Consider the following 15,508-nt stretch of genomic DNA (forward strand, 5'->3'; position numbering starts at 1 on the left):
ATACAGTGCATCTGCTGAGCTGAACGAACACTGCTGTTTTAAAAGGCCTGTCTGATACGGTTTGTAGGGACCAGAAGTTACAGTCAAAGGCACATCAGAAAACTTTCAGGTCACAGTGCTGCTGACTGACACATTTCTCACACGTTTCTCAAGTTTCTGATTATACCAGCTGCAGAATTCAGTAAGTAACAGTGCAGGTTATTAGGAAGTGTGAATTGATGTCTGGAACCGCATGCATACTTTTTTCACAACATAACAATTCTCTTGACAGGTCCATTGTACACTCAGGAGCATCAGTTTGAACTCCACTTACATTAAACAGAAGCCCTCTAAAATTCTGGGTCATGTCTCAATATATACACGGTTATATCCTCTCTTCTGCAAAGCACAAGACCAAAGAAGTTTGACAAGCAGGAGGAAAGTCCAGTCCAACCTTTTAGGAAGGCTTACCACGTTTTATAAATAGATATATCTGTACAGAAATGTATTTAAACGCATGGCCATCTTAAAAAAAAAAAAAAGAAATATATCTTTAAAAAATTATCGCTGTTTTCTAAGAGTCCAGACTCTTCTCTGCCACTGCAGGAAGCATCCTTACAATACAGCAGCCCCGTGTAACACATCCGTGCAGTTCAGAGGGAAGTTATACCACAGCAGGAGATATTTTGCCTCCAAAAGCACATCACAAAGCTACTTCAGCCACATAGCCTAGACCTGGTCCCAGATCTAGTAACTGATGCTTTCTGCTCTGGCAGCTGTACCTAGATACCCCTCACTACTGATGGCTTGTGACATCCAGCTTGCAGCCAGCTAAGCACAGACAGTTCGCTACTGCCTTGCTGATGACTGGAACATTTAGAAGAAATCAGATGCCTTCCTTCTTTTAGGAAGCTGCAGTAAATTGTCTGTGATCGATGTCGTGTCTTGAGATACTGGTGTCTGAGATACTGTCCTAGACTGTGGGGTGCCTGTGGGTGTCTGAGGCCCACTTGCAGGGGTCTTGTAACCCGGTGTTCCCGTGTGGGCTGGGGAAGGAGTATAGCTGGCTCGCAGGGCTTTGTCAGTGTATTTACTTGCAGTCCTGTTTACGAGTCGCTGCAAGGCCGGTGACATTGCTGGGCTTAGTCCTTTTGGAGTGAGGCTGGAATAGAAAAGACAGTTTTAACAGATTTTACAGTAAAAATTTGCTATTTATCAGGAATACTATCGATGCTTCCATAGGAGAGCTTGGTGTCTACTCCCTCCACTGACCAGACCCACTGGCTGCAGAGGTCCTTCTGCCTGCAGGTAAATGCAGCCTGTCTCTCTAGAGAGAGAAGTAATGGAGAAACATCCAACACCCCTCCTAAACGTGACCAGCTCAGCCTGCCTTTTTCCTTTGAGCCTGTACTGTCCCTCCTGTGGCCCAGCCAAGCAAACCGTATCGCATCTCCTCTTACTGCAGTGAGGCGAGACACCGGCCAGGTGCGCTGCCTGGGTGGTGTGGGGCAGAACAGGAGCGAGTACCACGAACCACCACCACACACCTTCCCTTGGGAATTGAGTTCCTTCTTAAAGCTGTTGGCTTGCCTGTACCCCTTCTGCTCCCAGCACTCTTCTCATCCCTCCCTTTCTGTGTATGTTGATTTAAACCTCATCAGAAAACACCCCAATTCCGCCGTCAGAACAGAAGTCTCACCTGGCCAAGTTTTCTGTGACTTTTCGAAGAGCCTCTTGCTTCTTTGCTCGGTTTTTAGCTGCCACTTCATTGGCCATCTTGAGTCCTAACCTCTCACGACGCCCAGGCTCCAGGATCTATAAATACATCACACAGTTTATTTGTCAAGGCACTACCATGAGTGCTGCGTAGTGAGACAAAGCACCTCCACGGTTGGATTGCAGCTGACAAGGGCCTAAACCGGGGAGGAGTGGGATCAGCCCACTCTTCTCTGCTGCTACATAAAAGCCAGAGAGGACACAGAGACCTTCAACCTGCCTTTGCAAGTAACAAAAATGGTAAAACCAGTTCAGTCAAGGAAGCAGCCATTACCTCTGGCATTTCCTCCCTCCTGCTGTCTCTGGTAGACAAACAATGTCACCTGTGTCTTGCCTAGCCTGGCCCGTAGCCAGCCAGCTCTCAGGCAAACACAGCCATAGCTAAACACAGCAGGAAAACCAGTCAAGGACTTTGACGTCTGACAAAACAGAGGCACACACAGAAAATTACACCTTCCTTAAACTAAGGAATCTCAGACAACTCACATTCAATGACACCAGCAGGAGACAGGTGGCATACAGAGTCAGGTGCCTTTAGCAAAGCCAGAGTACCTTCCCTACCCTCAAATGATACAGCTGCCTCAGACGGTGACAGACAGAAGATCAAGACAGAATAAAAGCTTATGATTTCTGCCTGTTCATACATTAAAATCAGAGAAACCAGGCACCTCCAAAAGCCCCTTCATCTGGGCCCAACATCGAACTCTGAGTCTCACTCTCTTGCCAACTGTGTGTTCCATCTCAGGTACCTTCACTAAGTAGCTTTCACGTGCATCCATGTCCACCTCCACCCTCCAAGCAGAACCCAGGTTATTAGTCTCAAGGACTGGAACGCAGCCCAGAGATGTGTCACACATCCCACAACAATGTTAATCTATTAGTTACTTGCTTGTCTTTCTCTTCTTAGTCCATCCCCACAAAAAAGAAGGACATCTTAACTCCTGACGTAAAATACCTTGAAAGCTGGCCCAGGTGTTCGGTCCACATATGGCGTTTCCGACCCATCCAGACGCAAAGGGGTGGTTTCGATTTCACCCCACGTCATGAAAGGAGACTCATTCACACCTAAAAACAAATTTGTAAAGTCATTCATGCAGGACATTTGACTATTTGGGCAGTACACACACACACACGCAAAAAAAAAATATCCGGAGAGCCAAATTATGAAATGCAGCAGATTTATCAAGACACAAACGAGCCCTTCTCCTGCAGAGGAAATCACAGCCCATTTGAACAGTGACATGTTGTTCCCATTAAAAAGGCATGACCTTAAACTCCCAGGACTGCTTGTGGCTGTGACACCCTCTAGGTTACAACACCCAAGCTGTTCCTTCCATGTGTTTATTTTTCTATCCGGTATGCTTTTGCTTAGTGAAACATTTTTTTTTTTTTATGGTCTGAAAGCTCCTTCAACACGGGGAACTATTTAAAAATAGGGAAATGAGTAATGTATGTAATAAGCCAGATGTACTCGCAATTCACCTTGAGGTTAGCCTGTGCCAACCAGTGACAACATCTTGCCTAACAGAGCCTATTCTGTAGTTGTAGCTACGAGCCCAGCTAAGTCACCGGCTAGAAAATCCGGCTGTCCAGCATCTAGGAAAGGCATTTACACTGAGGAAAGGAAGCGCGTTCCACATGCCACCTACAGGCCTCTCAGATGAAAAGCCTCACTGTGCTCACCTTTTAGCACAGTGATAAAAGACAGGGAAACCCACACTGGTGAAGTACAGCTCAGAATTTGGATACCGTATCTGAAGTAGAAGAAAACAACCAGTATATTCTAACTAAAAGTATCCCGAAGCTAATACAGCTGAACAAAATGATCTGTTACACGCAAGTGTATTAAGATGAAAAGAAGAAATAGGAAGGAGGAAAATACTATGTTACAGTGTGAAGCCAGTGAGATAAAATATATCCCTATGCGCTGGGCTGAACCGTCACACAACAACCTACAGGACACATGATCAGGAACGCTCCCCACTTTGTAAAAGGACCAACTGAACGTGTTGGAAGGTTAATGTTTGAATTTCTGTCTTTAAGCACTAGAGAAGCCTCACCCAGAGATTAAAAGAAAATAATAGCAGCCACTGAACACCAGGTGTAGGTTGCCTAGGATGGCTCACCCCTCTAGAGGATTCCTGTGCAATGGCAGAGCAGCTTGCTCAGAGCCTCTGGTACTGCGTGACTTTTAATCACTGCATCAAACTGGCACACACGGTACACAAGTCACCAGCACATGAGGCACATACAGCCTTGCCTCCTCATCACAAAAACAGCACTCCAGTGCTGAACAAACAGTACATCAACGAGTGCAGCAGCAATCCTCTTATATCACGGGGAGAAAAAAAATAAATAAATAAAAACCCACCACCACCAAAGACCCAACAACAACAAAAATTCTTACCAGGGGCAGGAGAGGGGGTAGCCACAAATCCGTATCCGTTCACTTTTGGAGACTCCTGGGGTATCAGCTCTTTCCCATCCGGTCCCACTTTGCCCTGTTTGTACTAAAATAATAGAAGACAATGTCATTCATCTGTCTTTAGAGAAAGGTGCCAGTCAGCTGTATCAAGCACACGCAGTTCTCCTGGCTGACAAACATCAGAGAGCAGTTTTAAAAGGCTTAGGTCAGAAGCAGTAAAATTATCCAACCTGAGCATTGAGGGCTGCAGCTTGCTGGAGCTGGGATTTGCTCACGGCTTGGCTAAAAGGGTCCTTCACAAAACGAGTGTTTCGATGGACAACTTCCCTGGGCTTCTTGAATGTGTCCTCCTCATCAGGTACACCTGGAAAAGCAGAAGTCTTTTATGGAAGGGCTCAGGTACCACCAGGATACGATTTGTAACACAAAAAAGATAAGTTAAGATCAGTGTTTTTTTGTTTGGTTGGTTGTGGTTGTTTGTTTTGTTTTTATTAAAGAAAAGAGTCAACTATATTTTCTTTTCTCTACTTCATTTTTTGTTAGAAATTATCATTTGTATATTTATAGCCAGAATGGAAGCTACAAAATGATGTAGTTTTCTATAGTAACCAAGGGACCAAGAAACAAAAGGTGCTTTGAGAAGCAAGGAATGAATAAAGATGACAGAAAAATGCTTATAAATAAGATAAACCAAACCGGAAAGATCTACGGCTCCTGTAAACAAGCACTTCTGTAACATGTTCAGTGATTGTGTTCAGTGACAGAACATGCTCAGGCTTTGCAATCAGAGGCAATGAAGCAAGATCCCAGGAACGGGGCGGGGTGCAGAAGACTAACAACTGCACATCTCTGAGCTCCACAGAATAAATAGCACAGTATCACCAGAAAGAGCTGCTCTGTCACCTACAGAAGTGCTGTAAGCACTGTTTGGAGTCAACCCACCTAAACCAGTGCATCTCCTGAGAGACTTGCATGCCTCACCTGTTGGATAATACATGAGGGTGTTTCGAGCAGTGTACTCCCAGGTCTCCAGCCCAGCTTTCACATTCTCCAGGGCTTGCTGCTCCGCTGAAGGAAGTGCCAGGTTTTCATTTCGTCGCTGGAAGAATGTAAATAATAATAATAATAAAAATGAAAAAATAGGTATGAAACAGACTCCTGCTATCTTTTAATCAGGCATATATATTACTTGGAGAGCTCAATCACCAGCTCAGCCACGTGCCCTAACGCACTTCACACCTGCATAGCATCAGCTCCCTCTCTCTAGCAACTGGCACTTGAGAAAACATCCTGTCCCGTAGGTGAGCTTCACAAACGAAAACTCCGTATGAAATTCTGGTATAAAATCAAGTGAAGACTAAAGACTTCTCAGAAAGATTATGACAATTACATCTTGCAACAACACTTAGAATGGTTCAACCTTTTTCTCTAGTAATCAAAATTAAAATGAAGCCTTCGTCACTAAAAAAGGGAACAGCAAGACATGCTATGTGTCTAATATCAAGGCAGTCTACAAGGCCAAAGAGAGTAACCCTGGGAGAATCTTTGTACCATCCCAGTCTCACGCAAAATGTATTAGCTGACATAAGAAGTAAGAAAAGAGCAGAAACTGCCTGAATACTCAGAGAACTGGTAAGCTTTTCCATAGGAATACAGCTATGGAAGTACTTGTCATATTGACACTATTACCTGCATGCCGGTACCAGCACAGTAGCATCACTAGTAGTTACAAGAAGCTAGCAGAATACAGTCAGCCATTGATAAGTTACTACACTTTTTATTTTTTCCACACTAAAATTCGACAATACTACCAGAACAGATTAACTGATATCATCCAGAGGTATCATCCATATACACTTATAAAGCAGCATCATTGCTGAACACGTCAAATGAGGCCACAGCGTCTGCTCCACAAGCAGGCGTGCTGTGCAAGGAAGAGCAAGGTCTGAACACACAGCGCTGCCTGACAGGAAGACATGGCGCATCAGCACCAGGCTGGCTCTGACAACCTTGCCTTGACCCAAAACAATCCCTTTGGGGATGTTCCGCTGCCTGCCTTTTAATTCTGATTTAAAGCATTCTAGCCAAGAAGATGCACAAGGATACACAGAGGGTATTTTTATTGTAACAGGCTCTGAGGCTTCACATTATCTGGGATTTAAAAAAAAAAAAAAAAAAAAAAACACAATGGCAAGCTTCACTTATGTATTAGTGCCAAAATTAATTCAAAAGGCATTGCAGCTCAGATCCACATTGACACATCTGGCAACACTGCGAGCTACTCACTACTGATCTAGAAAGACTGACGTGGCAGCCCCAGAACAGCTCCTGTATCTCCCATAAAGCTAGCTGACGAAGACAGCACAGCCAGCCACAGTGTGCAGTATTTTACATCAGCAGTTGAACAGATTATTACTGATAATAGACACAGAAAACTGAAATAAGAAAAATGATCCAACTGCAAATGATAAATGGTTAATGGACAAACATGGGGAACTGTACTTCAGCTGCTCGCTTTGATATTGCTGCCTCTGGAAGAGACTGCCAGGAACACTCACATGTGTACCTGGTGCTGTGCTTCCCAGGCTCAGAGCCCCAGGCAGAGAGAGATCTTCAGTGACTTACATCACTTTTATCACTGAAGACTATCCTTGTATTACAGATGGGAAAAACAGGATTTCAAAATGAAGCATTCAGCTATCACAGAAGCCAAAAAACTCAGGCTTAGCTCAGCTTTAGATGTGATCATTCCATGCACCTTCTATCAAGTTCTTTCTATTCTTATTCAATAATTCAATAATTCTATTCTTATTCAATAATTCAAAATTCAATAATTCAACAGCCCCATACTCAAAACCAATGAATTCTCCTCTGGATTTACAGCAGCTTTTGAAAACAGAAGGTAAGATAATATATTACTTATTCAAGCAAGAAATACAGCAAAATGTTGTTTCTGTGTTGTGTCATTTTGGAAAAGCAGCGCTACACTTGAGCCATTTCCTTACCTGGGTGTACTCCTCTTCTGCATTGTACAGCCACGCATGCTTGACTTTCTCCTTCTCTTTGGCCACTTCCATGATCTGCTCAAACGAAGCATTATCTTCGCTCGTGTGTTTTGCTAAGAAGCTGTCCAAATTGGGAAGCGCATCTTTATCATCTTTTTCTGCTTCTCCTAACAAGAGGAGGAAAAAAGCCTGAGAAAGGTTAATACCTCCCTTTCTATAACAGACCTACACGTAACTCCTTGTCCCTTCTGAGAGCTAGCCTTCTACTGACCCACTAATAATTAAACATAGTCAAAAAAAGTACATACATGCAGAGTGGTAGAATATTATTTTTTTAGAAGACAACCAATTTTCACATAAAGGCTTCTACAGCATTTATAGCTACTTGTGTTAAAGGGAAAATGCACAGGCAGACAGCTGCTAGCAGACGTCTATAGTAAACTATACAAACATCTCTACCCCTACTACCATTGCTTATTGACCCTAATTTCAGGTGACACAGGAAAAAATTACTGCTTTGAAAGAAATAAGCTGAATTAAGACTTTGCACAGCCCTAACTCATAACTGAGAATTCACACACCCGATATGAAATGTGCATCAAGCCCAACTTCCAAGTGATCATTTTCACTTACTTAGAAGGTTAAAAGAAACTGCTTAAACATTGGCTAAATACCTGAAACCTTCCCAGGAGACAGAGCTCACAAATATATGTTCCTGCTGCTGAAGAATTCAGCTACAGGAACATCATTCTCCTACCTTCCTCTGCAGCTTTGATGCCAGCTTTGGATTTATTTCCCAGTGGAAGACCACCTGGATGAACTTCTGGGGTTTCAAACGTAGCTGGAGTAACATCTGAGACAGAAACAAGAAGGTTTACATGGTTACCAGAGCACAGAACAGGCCACTGTCCGTGGTATCTTGCATCACAGTATGGGTCACGTACCAAATATGAGTCACAGAAGACGTATCACAAGAAGACTAATTTAATTAAAAAGTTGTGAAAAGACTACAAAATAGTCTTTTCAATACTGTGCTAATCACTGAACAAGATTTTGCTCTAAGACATTTTTTTCCTGCTGAGAAAAATACACAGGAGAACCAAGGCCCCATGTATTTGCCATCCTATTTACAGTTTTAACCAACAGAAGCAGCAGCATGAGCGTGTTAACAATCTAACCCAGGTGAGTGTTAGCACCTATGGTAGGGAAGGAAAGGAAGCCACTTGGTGAGGTGTGTTCTTTTGCCATGAGAAGGCTAGTTACCTAAACTGCGCAGCTAGAAGTCATCCAGGCACCGGGCTTTAGTTTAAACACAGCTGAACTCAAAGTGAAAGCAAATATACAGTAAGGCATCAGATGCCTGCTACACAAACCTCTGACAGTCGTGAACTTTCAACAACTTCCATCCTAAATATATGAAACTCTTCTTTATTTACAGTTGCAACAAAATCCCCTGAAACTATAATAATCACTGAGCACATAGCCTAGAGCTTCTGATACTGCGAGTCAGAACATGTAACTTTCCCTGGAGCACACAAGCTCGACAAAATGTGGCTCTGAGTTATGGTTACTCTGCAGCTGTTTCCGCCCCCACTCCCCCAACAGCACTCCTTCTAAATGGCATTATTAAACGTCATCAGGGAGAAATTCAGCATTAGTCATCAGATATGGCTACTGCTGACTGCGGTATATGAAAGAATCAGGACTGACATTACCTGGGACTTAAGACAACCACCGCCAGCATGAAGTTAGGTAAAAGAGCCATAATATTAAACATAAAACCTTCCACCTTAAATAAAGCTAATAAAAATAAAGATCCAAACAGTTAAGGCAGCCTTTTTTCTTTCTTGAAAAGTCAAAGCACAAGTGTGGGTTTTTTTGTTTGTTTGTTTGTGGAAGCCACCTACGCTCTCAGCATAAGCACTAGGGCAGCCCGGTGAGCGGTTCTTACACGGCACAGGGGTGTCCCTCGAGGATTTGCCCAGCGAGGAGCCAAACTTAATAGCGATTTGCCTCATCTTCTCCAAGTCACCGTTTTCCTCCGCCTCCAGATACTCCTTCTGCGCTCGCAGCTTCTCCACGTCGGGGAAGAAGTCCCGCTGGATGATCTTCTCTAGACTCTACACGCGGGGAGAAACAAACAACGCGTAAACGAACCGCGGGGACGCTGAGAGGGAGCTGAGGGGGCCCCGGGGCCGGGCCCAGGCCAGGCCGCGAGCAGCCGGGCAGGCAGAGCGCGGGGCCGGCCGCGCCCGCCGCGCACCTCGATGTACGCGTCCTCGTCCAGGATCTTCTTGGGGCCCGGCCGCGCCGCCGCCGCCTCCCTCTGGGCCGCCACCGGCACCAAGGCCCCGGCGGAGGCCGCGGGAGCCGCCGCCATCATGGCGCCTCCTCAGCCGCCGTAGCCGCCGCGCGGTGACGTCACGGCGCCCCCTGGCGGCCCGTTGCCATGGCAACGGCGCGGCCCGGTCCCGACCCCGTCCCTCCTCTCCCCCGCCTCAGCCCGCGGCCTACCCGGGGCGCCCCCCGAGCGCCGTGCCCCGAGCCGGGGCCGGGAAGGGCCGCGCCGCCTCGCCGCCGTCCTCCCGGCTGCCCCGAGCGCAGGGGGCTCCGGCCGGGGGCTCCTTGGTGCCCTGCAGGCCCAGCACCGCGGCGGACGCCCTCTTCTGGTGGCGCCACTTGGCCCGGCGGTTCTTAAACCAGACCTGGAAGTGCAAAACACGAAGTGAACGCCCGCTGCAATCAGTGCGACTCCCCACAGAGACTTTCCCCCACAATAAATGTAATACAAAGTGTAATCAGCCCTCCCCGGGTGATGGCATACATAAGGGACACAGGTTCAGGTGCGGGGCAGGAGCAGGACAGGGCACGTCCATGTTTGTACAGGTGGTTCTGTGACAGGCTGGCTTTATGGCACCAGAAACCAGAACAAATACCCCAGCCAAGCACTTTAACACTCTTCCATTACTTGCCAAACCTAAATTCAGGTCTTTTGTCAAATACCCGAGAAAGGTTTCACACTGAAGCCCTGCCTCTGCAGCTCCCAACACAGACAGTGCAACCCCTCAGCCTGTGTTCCCCTGGGGTGACAGCAGGCAGAGGCACAACGCTCCCCCTGCCACCTCACAGGGCTGCAGGACCTCACCTCCACCCTCTCCTCCTTCAGGTGGATGCGGTTCGCCAGGTGCTCTCTGGTGATGACGTCCGGGTACTGGTTCTGGTGGAAAAGTGTTTCCAGGGCCTGCAGCTGGTCCTCGGTGAATATGGTGCGATGGCGGCGCGTGCGGCGCTGGATCTGCTGGAAAGCCTGCAGCTCGCTCGGGCTGCCCTGGGGACTCCTGCAGGCTCTGGCTGCCGAGTGAAGCAGCCGCATGGGCCAGGGGAACCTGGCGTCTGCAAGGAGAGGGACAGTCAGCGCCATGTGGACAAGGGGCTAAGACACAGCCCTGGCTCAAGGCAGGTCAGGCACGGACTGCATCCACACCTGTGAGGTGGAAGGAGCACAGCCGGCCAGCTGGCATGGATGAAAAGCTGCATGATCATTATGCAAGTGTGAGAAGGGCTTAGGGCATCGCTCAGGGAAAAGTGTGCAGGCAGGGAGCACTGGTGGTGTTTTCCTTGTTTACTTGCCAATTACACAGTGGCCAGCTCCAGAAAATGACTGGAAACTTACATAGCAGATAGAGGTTGTGACTCCATCATGACTTGGGGGATTTCTGAACGTGGTTCAGAATGTGGTTCAAAGGATACTTTTGAACCACATGCTTGAGGTTTTTTACTTTCTTTTTTTTTTTTTTTTTTTCCCAGATGCAGCAGTTTTACTAGATGTAACCAAGAACATCTTTCCCTTAGAGGACAAGTGAGGTTTCTGAGGGTGGGTTGCATCATGAAGCTCAGGCACAGCTCTGTGCACTGGCAGAATGACCATGGGCCCCCACACTCCCTGGAGAACTTCCACCCCTGGAAAGATCAGAGTCTGTGTGTTTTACAATAAAGCAGCCATACCTGGTGATAAATAGCACCTGTTGTTTTTAAAGCCCTGGCAGCATTGCAGGTAAGGTGCCTGCTCTCCCCAGCCACACTGAGAACAGATCCAGCAGTCTGAGGAAGCCAAGCTGGAGCTGTGGCAGGCCACATAGTCCCACATCGTCACACAATGCCCAGCATTTCCCCTCTACCCAGTGCCAGCACCAGCCCCTCCACAAGCCGCATGCAGTGCATCAACCCCAACCACTCACCCAGCCAACTCGAAGAGTCCTGCAGGGGCCGGACACTCGTGTGGGAGCAGCAGCAGCAGTTGCAACCTGCACCTTCCAGCTCTTCCTCCTCCTCCTCCTCTTCCTGCAGGTTGCTGGCCGTGATGGCCTCCAGCTGGCGCAGTTCCTTGGGCGTGCAGTCCAAGATGCCCCGCAGGCAGAGCGGGACCAGGACCTGGGAGCTCTTCTCAGCTGGGCTGGAGAGGATGTTCTCGATGCTGAACGAGCACTGCAGACCTCTTCTGCCCGAGCCGGTGTCTGGTGCTGGCTCTGCAGACATCCTCGGCCAGGAGCAGCGGCCGTGGGAACAGGAGCTCACGCTGAGTAGGGTCTGCTCTCTTTGCAGACTCTGGAATGGGGTCTTGCAAGGAAAAAAGGCAGCTTACATAGCCTTCAAAGCAGACCAGTGAGGCTATCCAGAATCGCTGCTTTGTCCCGGAGTTTCAAGTGACTGTCATTCTTGCAGCAGAGTTTTTATTTTATACACACGTGCACTTTTTCTCCCTCTAACCTAACTGCTTTATGACTGAAGCCACCCTAAATATATATGGAGAGATATAATCCTTTTGGAAAGAAAACCGTAACCCCCCTTGTGAATAAAATAAATTCTAACTAATCTTGGCGGCTTTGTGAAGGGTTAGTGTGGATCTAAGATTTAGCTAATCCCACAAAAATGACTCCAGAAGGAAATCTGATTTCTCCATCTCGGGTGTAGATTTGAGGCGGTTATGATCTCCATTGTGCCGGAGCCTCCAATTCAGGGCAGGGGGAGGACAGCCATTCCCAGCCCGGAAATGGACCGGAGGATTAACTCCTTAAAAGAAGCAAATTATCCCTTTCTCTGGCCAAATGAAAGCTTTCCCATCAAAAGAGAGCTGTCATATCATACAATATGAGAGAGAATAGAGTTCAGCTTAATAAAAAGTCATTTTTAATGATAGCATAGCTTTGGCTGCACCAGAACTCTCTGCAAAAGTCGATTTATTTTCTGCTGAGAGCAGTGAAATCATATTTTCCCTCCTTCTCCTTTCCCCCACCTCCATTGCCCTAATCAGAGTAATAATACAGATGCCTTGCATATATCTAACATGCTCTTTGTCAGGATTCAAATCCCTTAAGAAATCAGATACGTGGCAGCTCAGTGGCATACAGCCACCACCATAGAGCCACCTGTGAGGGGACAGGGGGACCGTGTCCCCACTCAGCAGTTGGAGGGGACAGAAGGGAAGGGCACTGCCTCTGCATGCATGTAGGCAGCCCTGCCACAGCTCCTGGGGAAACATGGCTAAATACTTCTAAATCCTGGCAGCCCAGAATTTAACCACTGATTTTATGCCCATTTTATGGGACAACCAGGCTTCTGCAAGGATTTGTTGGTTCAGTTAGCAACTTCTGTCCAGAAACAGAACCTCTGGGGAGGTAATATCCAAGAGCAGTCACTAGTCCAGGACTTGTCTCGGGCACGGATGAGGTTCTTGCGCTGGGCCTCATGAGAAAGACCAGGGCTGGTGGGCACGGTCTCTGCAGGAGAAGGGAGACCTTCTGTATCAGCCTAGTCTGAGACACTTCAGCACTAGAAATGCCCTGTTTCTTACAAGGGCTCAGTCTCAGGCACAGCATTTTTGTCACAGCCGCCATGGCACACATCACAGGGGAAGGAAGGGGCTTTGTAACCAGGAACAGCATAGGTATCTCCAGTTAAATTGGTGGTGATGACAAAGTGCTTGGGTTCATGACTAAAATAAGTAGCTGGAGCTAAAACAGGGAAGTTGTGGTTGAGCTCAGGTTGCTTTGGAAAGTTTAAACCTGAGTTTTCTTGCCCTCAGTGCACCTTAAGCTAGCGAGCTAGCGAGGCTTTGGGAACTTACTGGTGGAGCATTCCTGCTCGGTATTTCTTGGCAGGGGAGGTAAGGCACCAGCCACACTCCTGGTGCAATGAGGAGATACACGAGAGCTGTGAAACTCCTGCACAACAAACATCCCTGTGGCACCTCGTGGAAATAGGAGCCTGTCCTCAGGGGGTCCCCATCTCTGGTCCTCTTCCTTTTTTTGGTCTTCCACCACCAGGAAGGGATACCAAATTGCCTTTCTACCCTCAAATCTCTTTAAAATCTCACTTAAAACAGTATTTTTTCTTCCATCCCCCTATTTTGCTTGTCCTTCAGTGGCACAGGGGACGGCATGGGAACGGGTCCTGCTCCCCACACCAAGCTGCTGCGGGGCAGGCAAGCGTGGCGTGGTCAGGTGCAGGATGCGACCTGCCCTGCTCTCAGCTGTGATAATCATACAGCCGAAGCAGATTAATTCTCATTCCCCATCCTGCACAAAGGACGTCTTTCCCTGGCCTCCTCGGCCTGGCCCTGCCTTCCCACCACACATGCACTTAGCCTATTAGTATCTCCGCTGATTGCTTTCTTTCATTTCTCCCGTACCTTTCACTTCAGAAAATGGACTGGTAATACTTCTTTTATCAAAGAATTATGGGATTTAGGACCCAGATCTTACAAAGAGACTTTTGATAGCTGCTGGTAATCAAATCCCAATCGGCAGACACTTCTCTGCACCCTGTTACCGGAGAGGAATAAAGGAAAAGGATTACTGATGTTCTGTTTACTGAGCCTCTGAGAGATAGGATCGCTGGGCTATTTCATATTAGAAAAGGGAAGGAAAATAAAACAAGAAAGAAAAAAAATGCAGACAAGGGAGGACAATATAGATATAGATAAAAAGAAAAGAAACAGGCTCTTATCATTTTCTTATTGGTTAAGGAGATTCCAAAGCCATTATAGAGGATTAGCAAAAAGGTTAATCTGCTTTAGCCGTTTGCTTGTCAAAAGTGAATTTACAGGGGTTGAAAATCCTTCCTATGGCAAAACCTGAAAAATCCTCCTCTTCCTCCCCAACCCCTGCCTTCTGCAGGCAGCACAAGGGGAAAGGGAACCACAGCCTCAGAGACCCTGAAACATGGGAGCCCCTTCCCTTGCCTGGGTGCAGGCACCATGGGCACGGGGGCTCTGCTTAGGCAGCGCACTCCCTGATTCCTCACCGCAGTGCTGGAGTGGGGAAGGAGTCGGTCTGCGGGTGCAAGCATCCTCCTGTGCCACCCTGATTTACTGGGCAGAAATCCAGGGATGTTTCCTTGGTTTATAATAGCAGCAGTGAGGGCAAACCTGGCCCCGTGGCTGGCTTTGGACTTCCAGGTTAATGTCTAAAGCAGAGCAGGGCTGGCAAACATTGCTGAAAAACATGGTCTGTCGGTTTCCAGATGCAGTGCTCTCCTGGGAGCCACGTCTTGGTGTCCTCCAAGCCGTGCTCTCCTGGGTGCCTGATGCAGCCATCACTCTCCTTAGTTCCTCTGCAGGAAGCAAAGCAGGAAAAATCACTCCTGCAGGGTCAAAACCAGCAAAGAGCATCCCGGGGAAACAAGCAGATGAGCTCACCCCATTCCTTGTGACAGAAGGTCCCATTGCTGGTGACAAGAGGGTGGCGGGGGGACCAGGTTAAAGCTGGCACACATATCTGCTAGTGATTTGGGAACCGTGGTGAGCAGGCAGGAGGCGAAATCTACAGATGATGTTAAATGACATGGTTATGCTCTGAGAACCTGCTGCCACTGACACAATGTCCTCTGTCAATCTGGTACAGAGTGGTGTGATGGGAGAGGCGGCTGTGCCAAGCAGAAATGTTGGGCTTGGTGTGCAGGACACCTCAATGTTCCCTCTGCCAGCACCTCAGCCTTGCCCAGCTCCCCTCCAGTCCTTCCAGGGCTCGCTCCTCCGCCGACTATGGAAACCGCTCCAGATGTTGTTGTTTTAAGGCCGAAAACTTGTAGGCAGGTGAAGTGAGATCATGCTCACCCTTCTGTCCCACCTCTACTTTTAAAGCAAACACACCACCTTGGGCATGATGAAAGTGTGGCTGTGGCTAAGGGACAGAGCAGGCAAGAAGGCGGATTTTGGGGGAATCGCTCCGGGAAAGCCCGGGACTGGCAGCAGGGGTCTGGGAGCAGCTCCAGCACTGGCCCCGCTCGGTGCTCACCCGTGGGACAACCCCAGGGCTTGTGGACA

General features: G+C 47.8%; 2 protein-coding genes across 3 annotated transcripts; both read right to left on the minus strand.

Moving 5' to 3' along the window:
• Nucleotides 1-4: 4 nt before the first annotated feature.
• ESS2 (ess-2 splicing factor homolog) lies at nt 5-9,587 on the minus strand. Of its 2 annotated transcripts, XM_082774497.1 has the most exons (10): nt 9,449-9,587; nt 9,137-9,305; nt 7,943-8,038; nt 7,186-7,352; nt 5,162-5,279; nt 4,411-4,544; nt 4,163-4,265; nt 2,711-2,820; nt 1,679-1,794; nt 6-1,141 (listed from the first exon to the last, which is right to left on the minus strand). In XM_082774497.1, exons 1-10 carry the CDS (start codon nt 9,566-9,568, stop codon nt 856-858), a joined length of 1,419 nt encoding a protein of 472 aa, XP_082630623.1. In that variant the 5' UTR covers nt 9,569-9,587; the 3' UTR covers nt 6-855. The 2 variants fall into 2 exon arrangements, with proteins under 2 accessions (XP_082630624.1, XP_082630623.1); XM_082774498.1 differs by lacking the exon at nt 9,449-9,587 and having other exon boundaries at nt 5-1,141; nt 7,186-7,374; nt 9,137-9,276.
• A 108-nt stretch (nt 9,588-9,695) lies between these two features.
• On the minus strand, nt 9,696-11,721 carry GSC2 (goosecoid homeobox 2; the record flags this gene model as incomplete). Its single annotated transcript, XM_082774428.1, has 3 exons — nt 9,696-9,890; nt 10,331-10,578; nt 11,424-11,721. The coding sequence occupies 3 exons, from the start codon at nt 11,719-11,721 to the stop codon at nt 9,696-9,698; spliced, it is 741 nt and encodes a 246-aa protein (XP_082630554.1).
• Nucleotides 11,722-15,508: the final 3,787 nt, after the last annotated feature.

This window comes from Aythya marila (genome assembly GCF_965140915.1).
Source record: "Aythya marila genome assembly, chromosome: 17".
Lineage (NCBI taxonomy): Eukaryota > Metazoa > Chordata > Aves > Anseriformes > Anatidae > Aythya > Aythya marila.